This window comes from Miniopterus schreibersii (assembly GCF_964146895.1).
Source record: "Miniopterus schreibersii genome assembly, chromosome: X".
Lineage (NCBI taxonomy): Eukaryota > Metazoa > Chordata > Mammalia > Chiroptera > Miniopteridae > Miniopterus > Miniopterus schreibersii.
The window spans coordinates 58,216,412-58,242,095 of NC_138104.1; the positions used below are offsets into that span (position 1 = coordinate 58,216,412).

The following is a 25,684-nucleotide window of genomic DNA, read 5'->3' on the forward strand; positions in this document are numbered from 1 at the left end:
AATCAGATTGTCAAAATAGAAAGAATACAGTATGAGACACTGATAGTCTTTGAGTTTACAGAGATGAACAAGACATAGTTGCCTTCAACTCAGCCAAGTAGCTGGCATCAGGGTATCCTGATTGGCAAATAAATAGATCATGGCAATGAGAAAGTCTTAAGTACTGGAAATATTTCATAAGTTAGAAATATAGGTAGATGGCATCACATAAGCATATCATCAGGGAACAGGTCTTCAGCCATAGAGATTTGAACTCAGAGGCTGGATTCAAAGCTTTGGGGCATTGGGAGTATGTGTAAATAGTCAAAAAAGAGAAGGTAGAGCTCCAAACTGGAATATGAAGCTCTTTTTAAGAGTGGAGCTCAGGGATAGGGAGCCAGACTGGGATGAATTATCAGAACTAGATACAGTCTTCCAAGACTTAAAGCACTGATTCTTAAATCTCTTTTAACTAATATCAAGTTTGGTCTTAGAGGCTAGTATACTCCTGAACCTATAAATGGGAGGTCAAATGTAGTTTAGTAGTGAGGAGGGGAAGAAGAGAACAAGAAATGAGGCAATTCCTAATAGTGCATGCTTAGTGTGTGATTGTGTCATCTAAGGCCAGATTGGTGTTAAGCCAAAAGTTATTTTGAATATGTTCAAGGTACTCTTGTTGATTACTATTAATCGTATGTCTCCATTTCATTCTTCCTTTCTTGATATTGATTTGTTGTTGCCCTGGTCAGTTTGGCTTAGCGGTTAGAGTGTCGGCCAGCAGACCAAAGGCTCCTGGGTTTTCTTCCTGGTCAAGGGCATGTACTTCAGTTGCAGGCTCGATCCTGGGCCCTGGTTGGAGGTGGGAGGCAACCAATCGATGTGTCTCTGTCACATCGATGTTTCTCTCTCTCCCATTCTTCTCTCCCCTCCACTCTCTCTAAAAAAAAAGGAATCAATGGAAAAAAATATCCTCGGGTAAGGATTAAAAAAAAAAAAAAGATGTGATTTGTTACCCTCCATATGTAAGGAATACTCTCCTGTGTACTAGGGCAGATAGAAAGGTGAAAAAATTCACACAATCGTATTTTACTATTTTCCCTTAACCTTGTTAATTTTCATTGTCCACTGTTTTTCACTTTTTCCCTTGAGCTACTTAAATATTATTCATAAAATTTATGAAACCATGTTTATTAGATATGCTAAAATTTTATGGTTTTTCAGCTAGGCACTCAATAACACTAATTCTTTTTGACTTTCTATTATATTCCTCACAAAGGTAATTCTAAAATGGTTTTTTTTCCTTAAGCCCCCATGCCTTATATTTCCTTTTGGCAGAAAACCTTATCTTGAAATTTTCTGAGCTTTTAGCGGCTGATAGGAACTTCAACTTTTGTCCTCTTTACTTACCCTTTCTTCTCCCATATATATCTCTGAGAAAGAAATAACTTTTTCTGTGGCCCTTCTCTACAAATCTGTCCTAGCTCTTTAAACTTTCTTTGTTTACTGTTTTTTCCCCTGTCACTATAATTTTTTTTTAGGTCTTCTTCAACCTTGTCAGCATCTTCAAATTATAGTTCTCTCTTTGTCCTTTCATCACCAAAATAGAAAATCACTGCCTATATTTTTTCAGTATTTATTTTTTCAAATATATTTATTGACTATCTACTACATGTTAAGTACTGTCCTAGGCATTGGAGATAGAGTAATGAACAAAACAGACAAAACACCTACACCCATGGAGTTTATACTCTACTAAGAGAGACAGATAATAAAAAGATAAGTGTTATAGTATATTACAGAAGCCAGCAAATTTTCTGTAAAGAATCAAATAGTAAATATTTTTGGTTTTGTGGGCAACTATTCCACTCTGCTGTTGTACCATGAAAGCAGCCACAGACCATATGTAAACAAATTGGCATGGTTGTGTTTCAATAAAACTTTATATTTAGGAAACATTAAAATTTAAATTTCATAAATTTTTATGTATCATAAAATATTATTTTTCTTTTGAGTTTTTTCAACCTTTCAAAAATGTAAAACCATTCTTAGCTTGTGAACTGTGCAAAAATAGACAGTGGGCTGGATGTAGCCCAAAGGAGAAAACTAAGCAGAAAAAGGTGGTACAGTAAAACCTTGATATAACGGACAAATTCGGGTGAAGGGACGTCCTTTAAAGCTGAAAGTTCCTTATATAATAAAGTAGGTTTTCTGAATGTGTTTGTTAAAAAATTGACACATTAGTTAGTTTACCTGTTTTTACTTACATAAACACTTTGTGTAATTAAAATTAAGTCTGCATGAAAAGTTTAATTTCACAGAAAAGTTTTCTATATGTACCACAGTATTTATAAGTTTATACTGAATAGGTCTAGTAAATGCGTGCATTTACCAGTCACCTCAAGGAAACAAATGCACATAGCAGGGGCTTGGCTTAGTGCCCGTAGGAACATGGGTCAGCACATGTTTTTTTGTTTTGTTTTGTTTTGTTTTTTTAAAACGTATCTTTATTGATTTCAGAGAGAAGAAAGGAAGGGGAGAGAGATAGAAACATCAATGATGAGAGAGTCATTGATTGGCTGCCTAGCCAGCAACCCGGGCATGTGCCCTGACCAGGAATCGAACCCTGATCTCCTGGATCCTAGGTTGATGCTCAACCGCTGAGCCACGCCCAGCCGGGCTGGGTCAGCACATGTTAAAACTGCTTCAGATAGTTACGCCACACGACAACAGAACCAATTACCACGTGATACGGTATGATCACGTGCCAATCATTCACTGAACATTGTTTATAAGTGATGACTCTTGGATTTAAATATGTAGACTATAGTTGTAGATATGTAGTATTTATTTATGTTGGCAAAATTACTAGTGTTTTTTCCAACATATGGCTTATTTGCTAAAATTTGTTATAAAAGTGAACTAATAACAAAAAATAACTGTAGGAGATGTGATCAGGGAAGTAGTGTTATTAACCCAAAGTGAGATGGAGAGCCATTGGGGGGTTTGGGCAGAGGGGTGACATGAGCTGACTTGTGTTTCAATAAGTTCACTCTGGCTGCTGTGTTGAATAGATTGGGGTGGTGCAAGGGTAGAAGCAGGAAGACCAGTTAGGAGGTCATTGAAATAATCTAGGCAAAAGATGATGGTGTTGTGGATCAGGGTGGAAGAAGTGTGGATGGTAGGAAGTGGTCAGATTCTAGATAGATTATAGAAGTAAAGCTGACAGAATTCTTTGACATACCCAGATGTAGGACAGGAGAGAAAGAAGACACAAGGATGACACTAAGCTTTTGGCCTCACTACCAACTCCCCTCTTGATGATTTTTGCATCTATGATTCTATAAACTGCTCTTATGAAGATCACTAGTGACCTTTTAATGATCAAGTCTAATGATCTTTCCTCAGTCTTCCTTGCACAAAACAGTGTAATACTGTCAACCGCTTCTTCCTTCTGAAAACTTTCTCTTTGTCTTCTATGACATCTTCTCTTAATCCTATTGCTTTGACTATTCCTTTTCTATTTCTGTTACTGGCTAGTCTCTTTTCATCAAATAAATGTTGGATGAGGGTAGGTACTATGTTCATCTTGTTCACCATTTTATCCCTAATGCCCATGACCATGCTTGGTACATGGTAAGTTTTCAATAAAAATTTGTTCAGTGAATTTATTCTCTGGTCCCTTCTTTTCTTTCTTTTTTATACCCTCCCCTCAGTAATACAGCACATGTTTTCTTAGCTTCAGCTCTTCATTCCCGAATTTATATCTCTAGCCCTGATCTCTTTCATAGCCCACATTCACTCCTCTTCTGTCTTTGGGTGTATATCTAGCTATCTATGACTGAAATCTTAGACTCATGGATTCCTTCTTCTCCCCTTATATTCAACAATGTGCCAAGTCTGGTCAATTCTATCTCTGCAGTATTTTTACCAAGTATCTCCTATCTTCACCTCACTACCGTAGTCCAGGCAAGCCCTCATTAACTCTTAAGGTTGTGAGAATAATCTTCTAACTGATTATTGTATCTTGCTCAGTAATCTTCAGTGGCTCCCTGTAAATAAAGACCAAATTCCTTAGTACTTGAGGTTCTCCATAATCTATAAGTAACATAATTTTCTCTCTTTACATGTGTACTATGTTTGACTTCAACTGGAATGCCTGCTGCTTTCTAACCACATATCTATGCTTTTCTGCCACTGTACCTTTTCCCATGCTTCTGCATTGCAAATTTCCTCTTCCTGGCATCCCTACCTTTTAAAATTCTTTTTTCAAAGCCTACCTCTTAGTGATATTCTTAGCTTCCTAAGGAAATTTCTGAAACTTGCTCTTCCTCTAAGACTTTGTAACACTGCTGATTATATCTAAGTACTTAAGTTCTGCCTTGTATTCTAGTTATTTGTATACTTGATTTAGCTGCCTATTAGATTACTATCTCCTTGAGGACAGGGACCATGTCTTATCTCTATTTTCCCTGATATCTAGCATAGAGCCTAATGCATAGTAAGCACTCGTTACATTAAGAGATAGTCACAGAGCCCAGCTGGTGTGGCTCAGCAGCTGAGTATCCACCTATGATTTTGTAGATTGCGGTTCGATTCCTGGTCAGGGCACATGCCCAAGTTGTGGGCTCGATCCCCAGTGGGAGGCGTGCAAGAGACAGCCAATCAGTGACTTGCTCATCATTGACGTTTCTATCTCTCCCTCTCCCTTCCTCTCTCTCTGAAATCAATAAGTTATATATATACATATGTATGTATATATATTTTTAAAAAAGAAAAAAGGTTGAAAATTGCTGCTGTAAATCATAATAAAACTTGATTTTTGTTAACAGATGGTTAATGGATTGTTTTGGTGATAGTCTAAGTTAATGGCAATGCACACTTGAGTATTCTTTTTTATGTCTGATCTTACTTGTTACTTAGAAAATCTCATTTTTGAGTGGGCTTAGACTTAGGGGTAGAAGCTCTCAGAGAGAACGACATACATCTCTTGGCAATCTGTTCCTGGCGTTTTTCTTTGGCCTCCTTATTCTCTTTGCAAAAAAAAAAAAAAAGCATATTCTGTGGCCTCTTTCTTATTTTTCTTAGTATGTTGTTTCTTCAGAGCAATATGCTGATGTTTGTGTTGCAAGTCACATGGAGTAACAGGACGCTGAATCTTGGGAGCTTGGTCCTAGGTTTCTTACCATCTTTGTTTAGGAGCTTGCTCACACCATACTGGTGGACATCATCTTCTTTAGAGAGATTGAAAAGTTTGTGGATTCTGCTAGCTCTTTTGGTTCCCAGGTGTCAAAGCACAGTAGTATCTGAGACCAGAAATATCCCTCCCCTCCCCTTTTTTTTACAATGACCAAGTTGAGAACACTCAGATTGGCATCCACAATGCAACCCCGAACAGATTTATGCTTTCTTCCTCCAGTCCTCCTTGGCCTATAATAGGAATGCTCTTTACTCAGTAGCCGGAGGACACAGCCATGGGTCAAGACACCCTACCTCATGGGGAAACCTTGTTTGTCATTCCCACCACTGATTCAAACCACATAACCCTCCATTCTTCACCCAGAGTTTCAGCAGCAGCTTCTGTGGCTTCTAATAAAAGGTACAAAGTTTGCACTCATTGTCCACTTCAGTGGGTTTCTGGCAGTCGGTGACTGGGAAAGAGATCTCCAGCTCCTTTCTGAAGAAGCCAACTGCCTCCGAGGCACCACGAAAAAGAGGCACAATTGAGTATTCTTTAATCTTATACAGAAATTCCATCCTCAGCTTGCAACTGTAGTTGAGGCACATGAGTGTCATTAGTACTACTATAGATTGATAAAACTAAAGCACAATCTCAAACCACAGTATGGCATTGAGACTTACAAAACAGCTACAAGGTGAGGCTATTTATAGAATATTCTTATGACCTAAAGTAAAAACAACCATGTGTCATGTCCTGGTTTTATATTGGTTCTGTTTATTATATAAAGTTCTAAAAATCATGCCCTTCCATTTCAGGACCAAAAATGAGCTTGTGATCTATAGAAGTAAACTAGTAATGTTCACTAGATGGCACTGTGACCTCCGTTTGTACTATAACAGCTTGTCATAGATTTTTTTTTTTTCTCCAATTTATCTTTATTGTTGAAAGTATTACAGATGTCCCCTTTTCCCCCCCATTGACCCCCCCACTTCACTCCCTCCCCCCTCAGGCCTTCACCACATTATTGTCTGTGTCCATAGGTTATGCATATATGCATATAAGATCTTTGATTAATATCTCTCCCTCACCCCCACCCCCACTTTCCCTCTGAGATTCGTCAGTATATCATAGATTTTGAAGTGATTCTGTGATGCTTTGGCAAGTATAGCCTTTCTCACAAAGTATCTGTATGGATGTAAAAGAAAGTTAGCACTTAAGTAAACATGAGATGAAGGTCAATTGTGGCTCAATATTTATTTATTTTTAATATATCTTTATTGATTTCAGAGAGAAGAAAGAAGAGGGAGAGAGAGAGATAGAAACGTCAATGATGAGAGAGTCATTGATTGAGCCCACAACCCGGGCATGTGCCCTGACTGGCTCATTCTTTATACAACTAGACTGCAAAAATACTGTAATTGAAGTTTCAAGTCAACAAATATTTATGGAATGCCCAATCTGTGCCTGCTGCTATAGAATAAGTAGAAGACAGGGTTCTGTCTGTAGATAAGCTTAAAATATTATTGTGGAAACAGGATTTACATGTATGAAATAATTAGAAAGTAATAAAAGTACACAATTGAATATCAAATTGTGTGGCATATACCATATGAATTTGGAATAAAATATGTAGACGACCTTCATGAATATTGATTGAATGTACGTATAACCTGAAGCTGAAAAGAGTACTAATATGTTACAAAACAGAGTCAGATCTGGAGAGACCTAGATGGTCTGAAATGATCAGCTTATTCTTACAAGATGAAAAACAGGGAACAACAAAACATCCTGTACTTGGATCTCCAAAACTAACTGTACAAGAATAAAATAGATAAATGTGGCTTAACAGCAGCAACAACATGTGAAACATTTGGGGTTGCTAGTTAACTCTAGGCTCGACATAAGCCAATAATGCTAAAGAAGTTTATTCAAATTAGGTTACATCATTAGAAATATAACATATAGAAGAAGAGTGGTAATTACTCTGTATTCTGCTCTGGTTTCAGTATATCTGAAGAAGTATTGTGTTAGACTGGGGGCAACACTTTTTAAAAAAAATATATGTCTTTATTGATTTCAGAGAGAGGAAGGGAGAGGGAGAGAGAGATAGAAACATCATTGATGAGAGTCATTGATCAGCTGCGTCCAGCACACCCCCGACTAGGGACCAAGCCTGCAACCTGGGCATGTGCCCTGACTGGGAATTGAAGCATGATCTCCTGGATCCTAGGTGGATCTTCAACCACTGAGCCACTCCTGGCTTGGCTGGGGGGCAACACTTTTGAAGAAGGGTGTTGATAAACCCTAATGTGCCAAGGGGAAGGCACTCAAGATGGTGTGAGTACTTAAAACCATCTTATTTGAAGAATAAAGGAAATATGGATGTTAAACTTGGAAAACAGAACATTTAGGAGGAACCATGATAGCTTTCTCCTAATAATTGAATGGCCGTGAAGGAGTAAATGGATTAAAATTATTTCGTGCATGTTTTTATGGGCAAGAACTACAAGCAGCGAGACTTCAGGTCATCATAAGGAAACTCTGTCTAATGATTAGGCCTGTCCAAAAACTGAAACAGATTTTCATAAGATTCCCTCTCCCTGAAGAATTTAAGCAGAGACTGAATGACCACTTGGCGTGAATGTTATAGAGAAGATTCAAACATCAGAAGAATTTTTTGAATAAGAGAACTTTGAGTTCTCTTCCAACCATATTGTTCTAAGATACCAGTATAATCTGATAAAATCTATAGTAGTCAAAGAATATTTTGTATAGTTCATAATTTCACAGATCATTGAATTTTAGAACTGCAGGTACCCTTACAAATTTCTTATAAAAATCAAATTTATTGAAGTATCATTTACATAAAAAGCACTCATTTTGAGTCTACGGTTAGATGATTTTGACAAATATGTACTCCAGTATATCGACTACCCCAATCTAGATGTAGGATACCTTCATTACCTCAAAAGGTTTTCTCATGCTCCTTCCCAGTCAGTCTCCATCTCCACTTACAGCCCCAGGCAATGACTGATATGCTTTCTATCATTATGGATTAGATTTACCTTCCCTAGAGTTTCCTATAAATGGAATCATACAGTATATCCTTGGGGGGGGGTCCTGCCTTTGTTTACTCAGCATGTTTTAGAGAATCGTTCATGTTGTTGCATATATCAATAGAGTGTTTCTTTTTATTCCTGAGTAATATTTCATTGCATGGCTACACCACAATTTGTTTATCCATAAATCTGTTGATGGTCATTTTGATTGTTTTCAGTTTGAGGCTATTATGAATAAAGCTAATATGAACATTCAAGATAGAAGTCTTTGTATGGATATTGGTTTTGATTTCTCAGGGAAGTATCTAGAAGTGGAATTGTTGGGTCATATGGTATGTGCATTTCTAAGTTTATAAGAAACCATCAATCTGTTTTCCTAAAGAGTTGTGCCATTTTATGTTCCTGCCAGCAATGGATGACAGTGCCAATTCACCCATATCCTTGTCAACATACGTATTTTCAATACTATTTTTTAAAATTTTGAGAGTATGTTTATTAAAGCTGGGGACAGTGAAACAAGGAAGGGCTTAGGCTAGATGAAGCAATAGGAGAGAGGCTAGGCGGGGCTGCTGACAGCTCGCTAGAGAGTCAGAGAAAAGGGGGTTAGCCTAAGACAAGTTGCCACTTCCCATTGCTCTCCTGGTTGCAAGCCTCCTGGGGTCCCTTACAGTTTAGGAGATGCACATCTGTGGCGGAAGAAGAGGGGGAAGGGAAAGGTGTGGGCATGCTTCTTGAAGGAAGAGTGAGCCAATCGTTTTTAACAACTCTAGTAGGTGTGTTATGGAATTTATTTTAATATAGTCAAATTTATTAAAATTTTTAATGGTTTATGCTTATTGTGTGCTAAGAAATTTTTGCCTGCCCCAAAATGGCAAATTTTCCACTATGCTTTATTCTAGAAATTTTATAGTTTTAATTTTTTTGTTTAATCCTATGATCCATTTTGAGTAAATGTGTGCACGCGTGCATATATGTGTGCATGTAAGTCAAGGTTCATTTTTTCCCATATAGATACCCTGTTGTTCTAGCACCAATATGGAAAGACTACCCTTAGCTAATTGAATTACCTCAGCACCTTTGTCAAAAATCAATTGACCATAAATATTTGGACCTGCTTCTGTACTCTCTTTTGTTCCATTGATCCTATGTATCTATCTTTAGGCTAATATCTCACTCCCTTGATTTTTGTACCTTTATAGTAAGTCTTAAAATCAAGCTGTGTAAGTCTGCAACTTTGTTGTTTTTCAGAATCTTGTCTACTCTAAGTAATAGCCATCCTTTATATTTCCACATAAATTGTAAAATCCGCTTGTTAATTACTACAAAAATGCCTGGTTGGATTTTAATTAGGATTTCATTGAATCTATAGGTTAATTTGAAGACAGCTAACATCTTAAAAATACTGTATTCCAATCCATTAGCACAGCATAGCTCTCTATTTTTTTTAGGTCGTCTTTAGTTTCTCTCATCAGTATCTTACAGTTTTCAGCGTAAAAATCATGCACATATTCTATTAACTTTATCCTAAAAAATTCATGTGTTTGGCAATATTGCAAGAAGTCTCACTTTCTTAATTTCAATTTCCAGTTGTTCGTTGCTAGTATATAGAAATACAGTTGATTTTTAAAATTGTGGTAAATGTTACCATCTTAATCATTTTTTGTATTGTTCAAAACATTACAGGTGTCCCTTTTTCGCCCGATTGATCCCTTTGACCCTGCCCCAGCCTCCTCCTCAGTCCCTTACCACACCATTGTTTGTGTCCTTGGGTTATGGATATATGCATATAAATGCTTTGGTTAATCTCTCCTTTCCTCCACCCCCCTCCTTCCCACTGAGATTCATCAGTCTGATCCATGCTTCAATGTCATTGAATCTATTCTGTTCATCAGTTTATTAAGTTCTTTAGATTCCACATATAAGTAAGATCATGCGATGTTTCTCTTTCTCTGCTTGGATTATTTCCCTTAGCATAATAATCTCCAGGTCCATCCATACTGTCCCAAAGGGTACAAGATCCTTCTTTACAGCTGCATAGTATTCCATGGTATAAATATACCACAGCTTTTCTGTCCACTCATCTCCTGATGGGCACTTGGGCTGTTTCCAGATCTTAGCTATTGTAAATCGTGCTGCTATGAACATAGGGGTGCATATATCCTTTCTGATTAGTGTTTTGGGATTCTTAAGGTATATTCTTAGAAGTGGGATCACTGGTTCAAAAGGCAGTTCCATTTTTAATTTTTTGAGGAAACTCCATACTGTTTTTTTATAGTGGTTGCACCAGTCTGCATTCCCACCAGCAGTGACCAGGGTTCCCCTTTCTCCACATCCTCGCCAGCAATGTCATTTGTTGATTTGTTGATGGTAGCCATTCTGACAGATGTGAAATGATATCTCATTGTGGTTTTAATTTGCAATTCTCTGATGATTAGTGATCTTGAGCATTTTTTCATATGTCCCTTGGCCATCTGTATGTCCTCTTTGGAGAAGTGTCTATTTAGGTCCTTTGCCCATTTTTAAATTAGATTGTCTTCCTCTTGCTGAGTACTATGAGTTCTTTGTACACTTTGGAAAATAACTCCTTATCAGATACATCCTTGGCAAATATGTTTTCCCATGCTGTGAGGTTCCTTTGCGTTTTGAGGCTATTTTCTTTGGCTGTGCAGAAGCTTTTTAGTTTGATGTAGTCCCATTTGTTTATTTTTTCTTTGTTTCTCTTATGCTTGAAGATGTATCAGTGAAAATTCTATATGAGATGTATGTGACGTTACTGCCTATGTTTTCTTCCAGGATTTTTATGGTTTTGACACTTATATTTAAATTTTTTTATCCATTTTGAGTTTATTTTTGTGTACGGTGAAAGTTGGTGGTCTAGTTTCAGTTTTGGGTATGTAGCTGTCGAAGTTTCCCAGCACCATTTAAGGAAGAGACTGTCTTTACTCCATTGTATGCTCTTGCCTCCTTTGTCAAATATTAACTGACCTTAATGGCATGGGTCTATTTTGGGGGGTCTCTCTTCTGTTCCATTGATCTATATGTCTGTTGTTGCACCAATACCAGGCTGTTTTGATTACAATGGCTTTGTAGTATGGTTTGATATCTGGAAAGTGATCCCTCCCACTCTGTTCTTTTTTTCTCTCAAGATGGCTGCGGCTATTTGGGGTCTTTTTTGGTTCCATATAAATTTTTGGAATATTGGTTCTAGCTCTGTGAAATATGCTGTTGGTATTTTAATAGTAATTGCATTGAATCTATAGATTGCTTTGGGTAGTATGGACATTTTAATGATATTAATTTTTCCAGTCCATGACCATGGTATATTCTTCCACTTGTGTATATATTTCTCTATTTCTTCAGTGTCCTGTAGTTTTCTGAGTAGAGGTCTTTTGCATCCTTGGTTAAGTTTACTCCTAGGTATCTTATTTTTTTAGTTGCAGTGGTAAATGGTACTGTTTCCTTAGTTTCTGTTTCTGGGCGTTCATTGTTAGTGTATAAAAATGCCATTGATTTCTGGATGTTAATTTTGTATTCAGCCACCTTGCCAAATTCATTTATCAAATCTAGTAGTACTTTGATAGAGTCTTTAGGGTTTTCTGTCATGTCATCTGCAAATAATGAGTTTTACTTCCTCCTTTCTAATTTGGATACTTTTTATGTTTTTATCCTGTCCAATGGCTGTGGCAAGGACTTCCAATACTATGTTGAATAAGAGTGGTGAAAGTAGACATCCCTGTCTTGTTCCTGGTTTTAAGGGAAATGGTTTTAGTTTTTGACCATTGAGTATGATGTTGGCTGTAGGTTTGTTGTATATGGCCTTTTTTATGTTGAGGTATGATCCCTCTATTTTCATTTTACTGAGACTTTTTATCAGAAATGGGTGCTGGATTTTGTCGAATGCTTTTTCTGCATTTATTGATATGATCATATTTTTGTCCTTCATTTTTTTTATGTGATATATTACATTTATTGATTTGCCAATGTTATACCAGCCTTGTATCCCTGGAATAAATCCCATTTGGTCATGGTGTATGATCTTTTTAATGTATTGATGGATCTGGTTTGCTATTATTTTCTTGAGGATTTTAGCAGGGATATTGGCCTGTAATTCTCTTTCTTTGTAGTTCCTTTATCTGATTTGGGATTAGGATGATGCTGGCCTCATAAAAAGAGTTTGGGAGTTTTCCTTCCTCTTTGAATTTTCTGGAATAATTTGAGGAAAATAGGTGTTAATTCTTCTTTGAATGTTTGGTAAAACTCGTCTGTAAATCCATCTGGGCCAGGACTTTTGTTAGCTGGGAGTTTTTGGATTACTGCTTCAATTTCATTAGTTGTTGTCAGCCTATTCAGGTTTTCTTCCTGATTCAGTTTTAGAAGATTTTATGCTTCTGGGCATTTGTCCATTTCACTCAGGTTGTCCAGTTTTTTGGCATATAGTTGCTCATAGTATTTTCTTACAATTCTTCGTATTTCTGTTGGGTCAGTTGTTAACCCGCCTCTTTCATTTCTGATTTTATTTATTTGGGTCCTCTCTCTTTGTTTTTTGGTGAGTCTGGCTAAAGGTGCATCAATCTTATTTATCTTTCCAAAGAACCAGCTTTTGGTTTCATTGGGTTTTTTTTTGTATTATTTTTTTAGTCTCTATGTCATTAATTTCTGCTCTGATCTTTATTATTTCCTTCCTTCTACTTCCTCAGAACTTCTGTTGCTGTTCTCATTCTAGTTCTTTTTGTTGTTCTGTTAGATGGTTTAGGAGAGCTTTTTCTTGTTTCTTGAGGTATGCCTGTGCTGCTATGAACTTTCCTCTCAAAACTGCTTTTGCTGTGTGCGATAGATTTCAGGTTCTTGTCTGTTCATTTTCGTTTCTTTCCATGAAGTGTTTGATTTCTTTCTTGATCTCAGTGGTAACCCATTCATTGTTTAATAACATACTGTTTCACCTCCATGTGTTTGAATATTTTTGAGTTTTTTTGTAGTGGTTGATTTCTAGTTTCATGGCATTGTGATCTGAGAAGATGCTTGATATGATTCCAATCTTCTTGAATTTGTAGACATTTGCCTTGAGCCCTAGCATGTGGTCTATTTTTGAGAATGTTCCATGTGCACTTGAGAAGAATGTGTATTCTGCTGCTTTGGGGTGAAATGTTCTGTAAATGTTAATTAAATCCATTAGATCTAGTGTGTCATATAAGATCTATGTTTCTCTGTTGATTTTTTGTCTTGATGATCTGTCCAATGCTGTCTGTGGAGTGTTAAAGTCCCCACTATGATTGTGTTGCTGTCAATCTACCCCTTAACATCCACCAAGAAATTTTTTATATATATTGGTGCTTCTATATTGGGTGCATATATATTTATTACAGTTAGTATTATGTAGTGACGATATTTGTCTCTTGTTATGGTCTTTATTTTGAAGTCTGTTTTGTCAGAAATAAGTATTGCTACTCCAGCTTTCTTTTCCTTTCCATTTGCATGAAATACTTTATTCCATCCTTTCACTTTTAGCCTGTGTGAGTCTTTTCCTCTCATGTGGGTCTCTTGTAGACAGCATATATTTGGGTCCTGTTTTCTTATCCATTCAGCTACCCTATGTCTTTTGATTGGAGCATTTATTCCATTTACATTTATGGTTACTATAGACATATACTTATATAATGCCTTTTTTTTTCTTTATGCTATTATACTTTTCTCTCCATATTCTTTTTCTTAACAGCAGTCCTTTTAGCATTCCTTGCAATACTGGTTTGTTGATACTGAACTCCTTTAGCCTTTTTTTGTCTGGGAATCTCTTTATTTCACCTTCAGTTTTAAATGATAGCCTTGCTAGATAAAGCAGTTTTGGTTACATGTTCTTGCTTTTCATTACTTTGAGAACTTCATGCCACTCCCTTCTGGCCTGAAGTGTTTCTGTTTAGAAATCAGCTGTCAGCCTTATGGAGGTTCCCTTGTATGTCACTGCTTGTTTCTCTCTTGCAGCCCTTAATATTCTATCCTTGTCCTTGACATTTGCCATTTTAATTATGATGTGTTTTGGAGTGGGTCTCTTTGGGTCCCTCTTGTTTGGAACCCTCTATGCTTCCTGAGCTTGTGTGGCTTTCTCCCTCGCCAGCCTAGGAAAGTTTTCTGTCGTTATTTCCTCCACCAAGTTCTCTAACTCTTGCTCTCTTTCCTCCCCCTCTGGTACCCTTATGATGCGAATGTTGTTTCTCTTCTGTTGTCCCAAAGCTCCCTTAGACTGTCCTAATGCTTTTTAAGCGTTTTTTCTTTTTGCTGCTCTGATTGAGTTTTTTTCTACCTTGTCTTCTAAGTCATGTATTCTATCCTCTGCTTCATTGGGCCTGCTTTTAATTTCTTCCAGAGAATTCTTGATATCTGATATAGTATTCTTCATTTCTCCTTGATTCTTATTTATGATATTTAACTCTTTTTTCATTTTTTCACTAAGTTCCTCAGCTTTTCCATTAAGTGTCTTGTGGTTCTCATTAAATTTCTTGAGTATCTTTATAACCATTACTCTGAACTCTTTTTCTGATAACTTGCTTAACTCCATCTCATCAGTGTGTTTTTCTGGCAATTACTCATTTTCTTTAGTTTGGGCGTTGTTTCTTTTTCTCCTCATTTTAGTGACTCTTAGTGTTTGTATCTGCCTAATAAATATTTTTGCTGTCTCCCAGTCTTGTGTGGTGTAATTTTGTAGTATATGTCCACTGGGACTGAGAGGTGTGTTTCCTTATACTTCTGAGCTATTGTCTCTAGTTGTGCCCCATTTGTGGGTGCCCTTTTTTGGGTTCTTTGGGCTCTCCGGTTGTGATTGGGTCTAGATTGTTGTTGACCCATCCTTGGGTGGACTCTCCTCTCAGATTGGCTAACTGTGTGTCTCAGCCCCAACCCCCAGATCAGATGCTTACTGGAGTTCTACACAATGCCTTACAGGAAGGTAGGGGGTCCCTGTTTGGCTGCTCAGTGCAGCCCTCTGGACCCTTTTTGTTTGGGAGACAGACACTGTGGGACTGCCTTTCCTATGATCAGCACCTTGTGTGAAAGAATCCTGTCATGGCTGCCATTAGAAACTTTAACTAGAATGGTGAAGTCCCCTCCTTACAGGCACACTGTTCCCTTGGGTCCGTCTGCCCTCCGCACAATGCTCTTCTTCTCTTCTCCTCTCGGGATTTGAGATCCCAGCTTTTAGATGCCAGTCCACACTCCCAAGGGGAGGGACCTTTGCAGCCTTTAGCCCTAGAGCCTCAGAGTCCAGCACAAGCTTCAGGGGAGACCCCCCCCCTTTCTATGCCCCCATGCCGTCTTACCAGACTCTGTGATGTTTCTTCAGTGCTCCCTACTTGAAATATGTCCACTCCTGTATATTTCTCTGGTTTTTCCAAGCTGGCTACACAGTATTTTAGCAGTAAATTGTGTCTGTGACTGGGAGCAAGGGCACTCTGCATCTTGTCACAGTTCCACCATCTTCCCCTTCCCTCACCATCTTAACCATTTTTAAATGTACAGTTCAGTGACATTAGTACATACACAATATTGTGCAAACACTGGCTCCATCTCTGGAACTCTTCATCATGCAGAACTGAAACTGTGCCCATTAATCAGTAACTCACCACTTCTCCCAATCCCCAGCCCCTTGCAACCACAATTCTATGTTCTGTCTCTATAACTTTGACTACCTTGGGTACTTCATATAAGTGGAATCATACAATATTTGTCCATTTGTGATTGGCTTATTCCACATAGCATAATGTCCTCAAGGTTCATTCATGTCGTGTGTGTCAGAATTCCTACCTTTAAAAACTGAATAATATCCACTTGTATGTATATACCATTTGTTCATTCATTCATCTGTTGATGGACACTTGGGTTGCTTCCACCTTTTAGCTATTGTAAAACGCTTCTATGAACATAAGTGTACAAGTGTCTGAATTCCTATTTTCAATTCTTTTGAGTATATACCTTGAGTAGAATTTCTGGATCCTATGGTAATTCTTTAACATGTTGAGGAACAGCTACACTGTTTTTCATAGTGTCTACAACATTTTACCTTTCCACCAGAAATGCACAGATGCTCCAATTTCTCTATATCCTGATGAATACTTGTTATTTTCTATTGTTGTTGTTTTTGTAATAGCCGTCCTAATGGGTGAGAGAGAAGTGGTCTCTCATGTTAGTGATTTGCATTTCCCTAGTGTTGAAAACCTTTTCATGTGGATATTGGCCATTTGTATATCTTCCTTGGAGAAATGTAGAATTATTTTGCCCATTTTATCATTTGCTTATATTTTTGTTGGGTATAGGAGTTCTTTATATATTCTGCATATTAACCCATTACTAATATATAATTGGCAGGTATTTTCTCCCATTCTATGGATTGATTCTCTTTTCCCTTTTTTGCTAGTGTTCTTTGAAGCACAAACACTTTTAAAATTTGACGAAGTCCAAATATCTATTTTTTTATTTTGTTGTCTGTACTTTTGGTGTCATATTCAAAATATCACTGTCAAATCCAATGTTATGAAGACTTCCCCCTATGTTTTATTCTAAGACTTTTAAAAAATAGAATTTTAGCTTTTACATCTATTTTGTGTTAACTTTTGTATATGGTGTAAGATAACGGTCTGACTTCATTCTGTTGCAAGTGGATATCCTGTTTCCCCAACATCATTTGTTGAAAAAGACTGTCCTTTTTCTATTGAATATTCTTGGCAAAAATCATTTGGCCACATATGTGAGGGTTTAGTTATGGGTTTTCTCTTACATTTCATTGGCCTATATGTCTGTGCTTACATCAGTACCACACTATTTTGATTACTATAACTTTGTAGTAAGTTTTGAAATGAAGAAGTGTGAGTCCTCCAACTTTGTTCTTTTCTAAGACCATTTTTGGCTAGTCAGAGTCCCTTGAGATTACATACAAATTTTAGGATGGTTTTTAAAAAATTTCTGCCAAAAAATGCCATTGGGATTTTCATAGAGATTGCACTGAATCTGTAAATGACTTTGTTTATCTTCATTTCTTTTAAAAATGTTTTCATTGTAAAATATACATAATTTTTATTTATTCTTAACTTTTAGGTTTTTCTTATCTCCAATTTTTCCTGAGCTCTAGCACTTCATTCCTTTTTCTAATTCTGATTTATGCCATTCTTTCATGTCCTGTATCATTTCTCTAATGTCTTTTAGCTCATGCCAAAATAGGTTGGTTACAGTTTTGATTTTTTTTAATTCTCTCCCTACCCACCCCGCCACTTCTGCCTTCCCTCTGAGATCCGTCAGTCTATTCCATGCTTCTTTGTCTCTGTATCTATTTTGTTCATGAATTTATTTTGTTCATTAGATTCCACATATGAGTAAGATCATGTGATACTTGTCTTTCTCTGACTCGGTTATTTCACTTAGCATAATACTCTCCAGATCCCACCATGCTGTCTCAAAGGGTAAAGGGTCCTTCTTTTTTTACAGCTACATAGTATTCCATGGTGTAAATGCCTGAGAAATTGCTTGATATGATTTCAGTCTTCTTGAACCTGTAGAGTCTTGTTTTGTGTCCTAACATGTGGTCTGTCTTTGAGAATATTCCATGTGCACTTGAGGAGAATGCATATTCTGCAGCTTTGGGGTGATCTATAAATGTCAATTAAATCCATCTGATCTAGTGTGTCATTTAGAGTCACTGTTTCCTTGTTGATTTTTTTGTCTGGAAGATCTATCCAGCAAAGTCATTGGGGTATTAAAGTCCCCTACTATGACTGTATTGCCATCGATCTCTCCTTTAAAGTCTTCCAGAAGGTTTTTGTTTGTTTGTTGTTGTTTTATCAGCCTGTGTGAGTCTTTTGTTCTGAGGTGGATCTCTTGTAGACAGCATATATTTGGGTCTTCTCTTCTTATTCATTCAGCTACCCTATGTCTTTTTATTAGAGTATTTAATCCATTTATATTTAAGGTTATTATTGATAAGTACTTATCTATTGCCATTTTTTAAATTTATGCCTATGTTTCTCATTTTCTCTGTTTCAGCTTATTACAGCAGTCCCTTTTAACATGTCTTGCAATGCTGGTTGGGTGATGATAAACTCCTTTAGCCTTTTTTTTGTTTTTTTTGGTCTGGGAGCTCTTTAGTTCACCATTTATCTTGAATGACAGCTTTGCTGGATAGATTGTTCTTGGTTTCAGATCCTTGTTTTGCATTTCCTTGAATACTTCATGCCATTCCCTTTTGGCCTTTAGAGTTTCTGATGAGAAATGACCTTACAGCCTTATGGGAGGTCCTTTGTAGGTAACAGATTGCTTTTGGCTTGCTGCCTTTAAGATTCTCTCTTTGTTCTAGACCTTTTGGCATTTTTAATTATGATGTGTCTGGGTGTGGGCCTCTTTGGGTTCTTCTTGCTTGGGACTCTCTGTACCTCTTGAACCTGTGTGCCTCTTTCCTTGACCCGGTTAGGGAAGTTTTCTGCCATTATTTCTTCAAACAGGTTCTCTAACCATTGCTTACTTTCTATATCTTCTGGCATTCCTATGATGTGAATACTGTTTCATTTTATGTTGACCCATAGCTCCCTTAAACTGTCCTGCTTTCTAATTGTTGTTGGTTTGTTGTTCTCTGATTGATTTTTTTCTACCCTGTCTTTTAATTTGCTGATCCCATCCTCAGCTTCCCCTAACCTTCTGTTTATTCCTTCCATTGTTTTTTTATTTTATTTCTACTGTATCATTCTTAACTTCCTTCGTAATTTCCATTTATTTTCTCATACTGTTGGGCATCCTTAGAATCAATATTCTGAACTCTATATCTGATAGATTGTTTATCTCCATTTCATTTAGCTCTTCTTTTGGAGAATTCTTTTGTTCTTTCACTTGAGATTTGTTTCTTTGTATCCCCATTTTGGCTGCCTGTTTGGGTTTGTTTCTTTATATTAGGTATATCTGCCAGGACTCTCAGTCTTTTGCATGTTCTCTGGTGCAGACCAATGTCAGATGCTGTTTGTGACTGGTCTTGATTACCCTGTTTGGAGCTTTACTCACTCCACAGCTTATGGCTCCCTCAGTGTGCCTAGGTGTGTTTGGACAGGACCAAGATGTGCACCAAGGTCTGCTTTTCCAAGCCCTGGGTTCAGAAGCAAATCAGGGGCAAAGACTCAAAGCATCCACTGGCTGTTACTCAGCCTCTTAAGGAGCCTCAGGCTGTAGAAACTCCATAGGGTAGGGCAGCTGATTGTTATTCAGTCTCTTAAGGAGCCTGAGGCTGTAGAAACTGCACAAGGTAGGGTGAGAGGTTTTCCAGCAGGTTGGGGAATTGCTCCCCCCGCCCCCAGGCAAAAGCTGCTTGGATGGTAAATGTCTGTATGAGAATGATGTCCTCTGAAATATGGGGAATGACTCATCACAGGAATCTAGATGACTACCCTTTGAGCTCTGTTCCAAGAGCCAGCATCCCTAGATTCTCCTTACACTGCTCTATTCCAATCTGCTCTTCCTCCCCTGGAGCCCAACGTGAGTGGCTGTATATGAAACTTTGTGTGTTGGCCCTTTAAGAAGATGACTGCATTTCAAGCTATCTCCCCCTGGCAGATACCCTGCTGCTTTTCACAGCCAGATGTTATGTGGGCACCTTTCTTTCTTCTGATGCTCTGGGCTGGGAAGCCCAGCTTGGGGTTTAGACCCCAGAGTTTTCAGTGAGAACCCCCCACAGCTGAGATAACCCTCTGGACCTTCAGCTGCCTCGTGGGATCCCAGCCAGCCCTCTCACGCCTCTGCACTTTGTAGCAGTCTCTATGCAGTCTCTGCTTTACGTCCTTGGTTATGAGGGTGCTCTCCAGCTAGTCTTCAGTTGATTAATCAGGATGGTTTTTCTACATTTTAGTTGTAATTCCAGTTTGGTCCTGAGAGAGTGTCGGTGTAGCTTCTACTTAATCTGCCGCCATCTTGGAATCCCAGAAGTTTCTCATTTTAATGAAGTCCAACTTACCATTTTTTTTTTTTTCAATAGATTGTGTTTTGGTCATGTGTTCAAAAAGTCATTGCCAAATCAAAGGTCCTTTATATTTTCTATTTTATGTTGTTGGAGTTCTATAGTTTGGGGATTTTCATAGAGGTTTATGATTTATTTTGAGTTCATTTTTGTAAAAGACTTAAGGTCTGTGTACAGATTCATGTTGGTTTTTTTTTTTTTCCTATGTGGATGTCCACTTGTTCCAGTACTATTTGTTGAAAATACTGTCTTCATTTAAAAAATTTTGTGATTTCCCTCCTCTACTAGTGTGGAAATTATTTACTGTGGCTATTCTTATAATACTGGTCCTAAAAAGAGTAGAATCCTTACTTAAATGTCCTCCATGTTTATATTCTTTTTGTGCTGCACTTTGGCTAATGTATTCTGTCTTGTTTTTTAGTTCACTATTTTTCTCCCCATTAGTTTCTAATTTGCTATTGAACCAATCCATTTTTCCATTTGGGTTATTGTGTTCATTTCGTGTAGTCCCCTTTTTTTCAGATCAACAATGTCACATTTTATAATTTCTGTTTCCTACAATCTTCTGTGATATTCAAAGTGTTTAACAACTGATATGGTATAGGCAGTAAATCAGAATGAATACTAGTTGGAAAAAATGCTGTAACTGTATCAGTATGTATTATTATCAGCCTTGTTTTATATATTTTAACATATCTTTTATTTTTATAAACTTTGAAAACAGGTGTTTCATAGCCAGTTTTTGATAATTCTGGTATTTGTATCTTGAGAATATATTTCTGCTATTTGTTGTTTCTATTCATTCTCACTTACAGTGCCTTGATTCCTAGTGTGCTTGGTTTTTTTCTTAATGTTTTCTACTCATGATTCTTCTAAAAATATTTATGGAAATATTTTGAAGCCTAAGATAAAGATGTCTTCCTCCATAGGGGATATACACCTGCTTCTTCAGATTTTTGGGACCAATGAAAACTAAATTTATAGCTTGATATCTTTTGCCCTCCCATATAATGTCATTTGGGGCTGTAAATATATAAGAGTTTGTTAGTGTTACACCTCAGGGATTGTGTCTCCCCATCCTATTTTTAAAATTTTATTGTTAAGAGGATTACAGATGCCCCCCATTTCCTCCCATTGCTCCCCTCCACCCACCCAGTTCCCACCCCACCTCAGGCATTCACCACACTATTGTCTGTGCACATGGGTTATGCATATATGCATACAAGTTCTTTAGTCAATCTTTGCCCCCCACCCCCCTTCCCTCTGGGGTCCATCAGTCTGTGGCATGCTTCAGTGCCTCCAGACCTATTTTGTTTGTTGGTTTATTTTGTTCACTAGATTCCACATATAAATGGGATCATGTGATACTTGTCTTTCTCTGAACTGGCTTATTTTTCTTAGCATAATTCTCCCTAGTTCCTTCCATGCTGTCTCAAAGGGTAACAGATCCTTCTTTTGTAGTGCTGCATAGTATTCCATTTGTGTAAATGTACCACATCTTTTTTTATCCACTTGTCTACTAATGGGCACTTGGGCTGTTTCCAGATCTTAGCTATTGTAAATATTGCTTCTATCAACATATTCTTTTTGATTAGTGTTTCAGGGTTCTTAGGATATATTCCTAGAAGTGGGATCACTGGGTCAAATGGCAGTTCCATATTTAATTTTTTGAGGAAAGTCCATACTGTGTTCCATAGTGGCTACACCAGTCTGCATTCTCACTAGCAGTGTGCTAGGGTTTACTTTTCTCCACATCCTTGTCAGCACTTGTTGTTTGTTGATTTATTGATGGTATCCATTTTAACAGGCGTGAGGTGACATCTCATTGTTTTAATTTGCATGTCTCTCATGACTTTGAGCACTTTTTCATATGTCTCTTGGCTATCTGTAAGTCCTCTTTGGAGAAGTGTCTATTTAGGTCCTTTGCCCATTTTTAATTGGATTGTTTGTATTCCCTTTGTTGAGTTGTGTGAGTTCTTTATATATTTTAGAAATTAACCCCTTATGTGATGTATCATTGGCAAATACATTCTCCCACACAGTGGCTTCTCTTTGATGTTGAGAATGGTTTCTTTTGCTGTGCAGAAGCTTTTTAGTTTGATGTAGTCCCATTTTTCCCCCTTTGTTTCTCTTTTCCTACTCGACATACGTGAAAATTCTGCTATGTGAGATGTCTAAGATTTTGCTGCCTATGTTTTCTTCTAAGATTTTATGGTTTTACGACCTACAATTAAGTTTTTTATCCACTTTATGTTTATTCTTTGTATGGTGTAAATTAGTAGTATAGTTTCATTTTTTTGCATTTACCTCACAAATTTTCCCAACTCCATTTGTTGAGGAGACTGTCTTTACTCCATTGTATGCTCTTGCCTCCTTTGTCAAACATTAATTGACCATAATGGCTTGGGTTGATTTCTGGGTTCTCTTTTCTCTTTCGTTGATCTATATGCCTGTTGTTGTGCTAGTACCAGGCTGTTTTCATCACAATAGCTTTGTATAATTTTATATCTGATATTGTGATCCATCCAACTTTGTTCTTCTTTCTGAAGATTGCTGCGGCTATTAGGGGTCTTTTTTGGTTCCATATAAATGTTTAGATTACTTATCTAGTTCTGTGAAGTATACCGTGGTTATTTTAATAAGGATTATGTTGAATCTATAGATTGCTTTGAGTAGTATGGACATTTTAATGATGTTCATTCTTTCAATCTATGAATACAGAATATACTTCCACTTGTTTGTATCTTCCTATCTTTCTTTTTTCAGTATCCTATAGTTTTCTGAGTACAGGTCTTTACCTCCTTGGTTAACTTTATTCCTAGATGTCTTATCTTCTTTTTGTTGCAGTGGTAAAAAGGGATTGCTTTTTTAGTTTCTCTTTCAGAGAGATCATTATTGGTGTATAAAAATACCATCTATTTGTGGATGTTAATTTTGTATCCTGCTACTTTTCTGAATTTATTTATTAACTGTAGTAGTTTCTTCATGGATTCTGTAGAGTTTTTTATGTACTACATCATGTCATTTGCAAATAATGACAGTTTTACTTCCTTCTTCCTAATTTGGATGCCTTTTTTCTTCTTGGCTGATCCCTATGGCAAGATCTTCTAGTACTGTGTTGAATAAGAGTGGATATAGTGGGCAATCCTGTCTTGTTCATGTTCTTAAGGGAAACACTTTTAGATTTCACCTATTGAGTATGATGTTGGCTGTAGGTTTGTCATAGAGTATATGGCCTTTATTATTTTGAGGTATGATCCCTCTATTCCCACTTTGCTGAGAGTTTTTATCAAAAATGGGTGCTGGATTTTGTCAAATGCTTTTTCTGCATCTATTGATATCATATGATTTTTTTTTTCATTTTATTAATGAGATATATCACATTTATTTTCCCACTCTGTTTTGCCACATTTTTCTCAGAGCCAAGGTTACTTTTTTGCCATCCCCTAGGGATGTTGGTAAAGTGAGTTTTCTTCTGGTTTGCCCTTAGCCTAAGAGTGTAACCTCTTGGGCCTTGATGTCTGTTTCCCTGACCTAGTGAGGTTCATTAAAAGTAAAGTTAACATTTTCCTGGATTTACTAATGTCCACCTAAAAAAATAGTGGCTTTAATTCTCCTCTTATTTCTCTGTAAACGCTTTTTCTTAATTTTTGCTTGGTAATTACTTTACATATATTGTCAGTCACTTTTGGAATTAAAAAAATGTTTTTGATAAAGAAATGTATATAATGCACCTTATTTTCAGAAGCAGAACTCACTGTCTCTTTAGCATTTTAAGAGAACAATTCTTTAAAAACTTTTCTTAGATTCATGTATTTTCATTATGAGTACAACTTAGCCATATTGACTGTGTTAATGATATTAGCAAAATACAGTAAGGTCTTCCTTAAAGCTTTTGTAAAAGAGACCCAATTTTTTTTTCAGGCTAAAGAAGCAGTGGCGGAAGCTGAACATCTTGATCCTGCAAATATTTTCACTCACTTTTATCTATTCAAGATTGCAGTCTTAGAAGGCAACTCTGACAGAGGTATAAATGTCATTTGTGAGTTACATTTAAGTGTTAACACAAAGAATAAAAATAATCCTTTTTGATCATAATAGAAAAAAATTATAAGACAATGAAGTTTTATACACAATTTTTTTTTTTCTAACTTTCATATATTAAGATGATACAACCATGCAAAAAGAACAGGTGCTACTTATTGACAGAGTAGGATCTAGTCAGATGTAGGACAAAAATTGGGGGGGAAGTCTTGTCATGGTATACTTTTTTGAACTTTATGTTATTTGAATCAACCTATTTAAAAATTAAGTTTAAAAAGCTGTGGGGCAGGGGAGATTAAACTGCAGACGTCCATCAGTTAAGAATTGTCTTTAGAGAATGGAGGTCTCCAGGGTACCTTTTGACTGTTTTCACTTATTTGGGAGGTCACTGCTGAGAGATTAGGCCTTGAAAAGGCTCTTCTCTACAAAGTTTACAGTGTTGGAATAACTCATATGAACCTAATCCCATTGGTGTTGTGTCTTTTCCATCATGTAAAGCATAGTTTGCTAGCTGGTGTGCCTGAAAACACATGTATCTTGACTTGGTTACAGATATGCCTATGCTATAATACTATTCTTGTTCAGCCCTCAGAGTAGCTGAGCCAAATCCTGGAGCAGTGTGAGTTCTGGACTGGTTGCTTGTTATAAAGGGCACAATTTGAGAAATTGAGAAACTTGTATCCAAACAGGATTTATACTAATCCAATTAAGCAACTATTTATGAATGCCTGTTATGTTCAGTGGACTCTGTTATTCAATCCATAAGAAAACAGAAGATGACTTACTCTGCACTGAAAAAGAAATTGTCCATGATAGTAAACTATACCTGTATATTAATTATGGAGTAGCAAATTGAAGTCAACTCTTTGTCAGGGTTAATATTGGTGTCATTCATGTTCATCATTGATGTTTTCATTAGACACTTCTGGGCATTTGCTTTATTTGATGTATTATGTTGAAGTATAAAAGAACTTGAAAATTTTTGCCATCAGAAATTGCAAAAAAATAGATTTCTTATTAAACCCTTTAACATTCTATTAAAATAATTTTACTTTTAAACATAGTATCAGCTTAATATTTTTACTTTTCTCCAGTTATCTGTGACCATTTTTTAAAGTCATGTTTATTGAAAATACATACAATAAAATTTACTCTTGCTAGTGTATGATTCTGTAAGGTTTATTTATATTAATAATTCTATGAGTTTTGACAAATGCATGCAGTCATGTAACCACCAGTATGATCAAGATACAGAACAAAAAATTACGTCCACCCCTTTATTGAACTCCTTTTTATCACTTCCAGCCCTGGAATCTACTGATCTCATTTATATATCTTCAGTTTTGCCTTTTCCAGAATGCATATAAATGGAATCATGCAGTGTGAAGCTTTCTGAGCCTGGCTTCTTTCACTTAGCTTAGTGCATTTGAATCTCATTTATAATGCTGTGTG

The 25,684-nt window shown here is 36.8% G+C and overlaps 1 protein-coding gene and 1 pseudogene across 2 annotated transcripts in view; one reads left to right on the forward strand and one right to left on the reverse strand.

The window, feature by feature from the left end:
• The window catches only part of TEX11 (testis expressed 11), a gene marked incomplete at both ends in the record, with an annotated part of 365,391 nt that overhangs the window by 242,936 nt on the left and 96,771 nt on the right, over positions 1-25,684 (forward strand). Inside the window, one exon of the mRNA XM_081125501.1 lies at positions 24,113-24,215. Coding sequence (XP_080981627.1) covers positions 24,113-24,215 — 103 coding nt within the window. The remainder of the gene's footprint in view (positions 1-24,112; positions 24,216-25,684) is intronic.
• LOC308551657 (small ribosomal subunit protein eS6 pseudogene) lies at positions 4,906-5,733 on the reverse strand (annotated as a pseudogene). The gene has a single exon. The product of its transcript is annotated as a small ribosomal subunit protein eS6 pseudogene (transcript).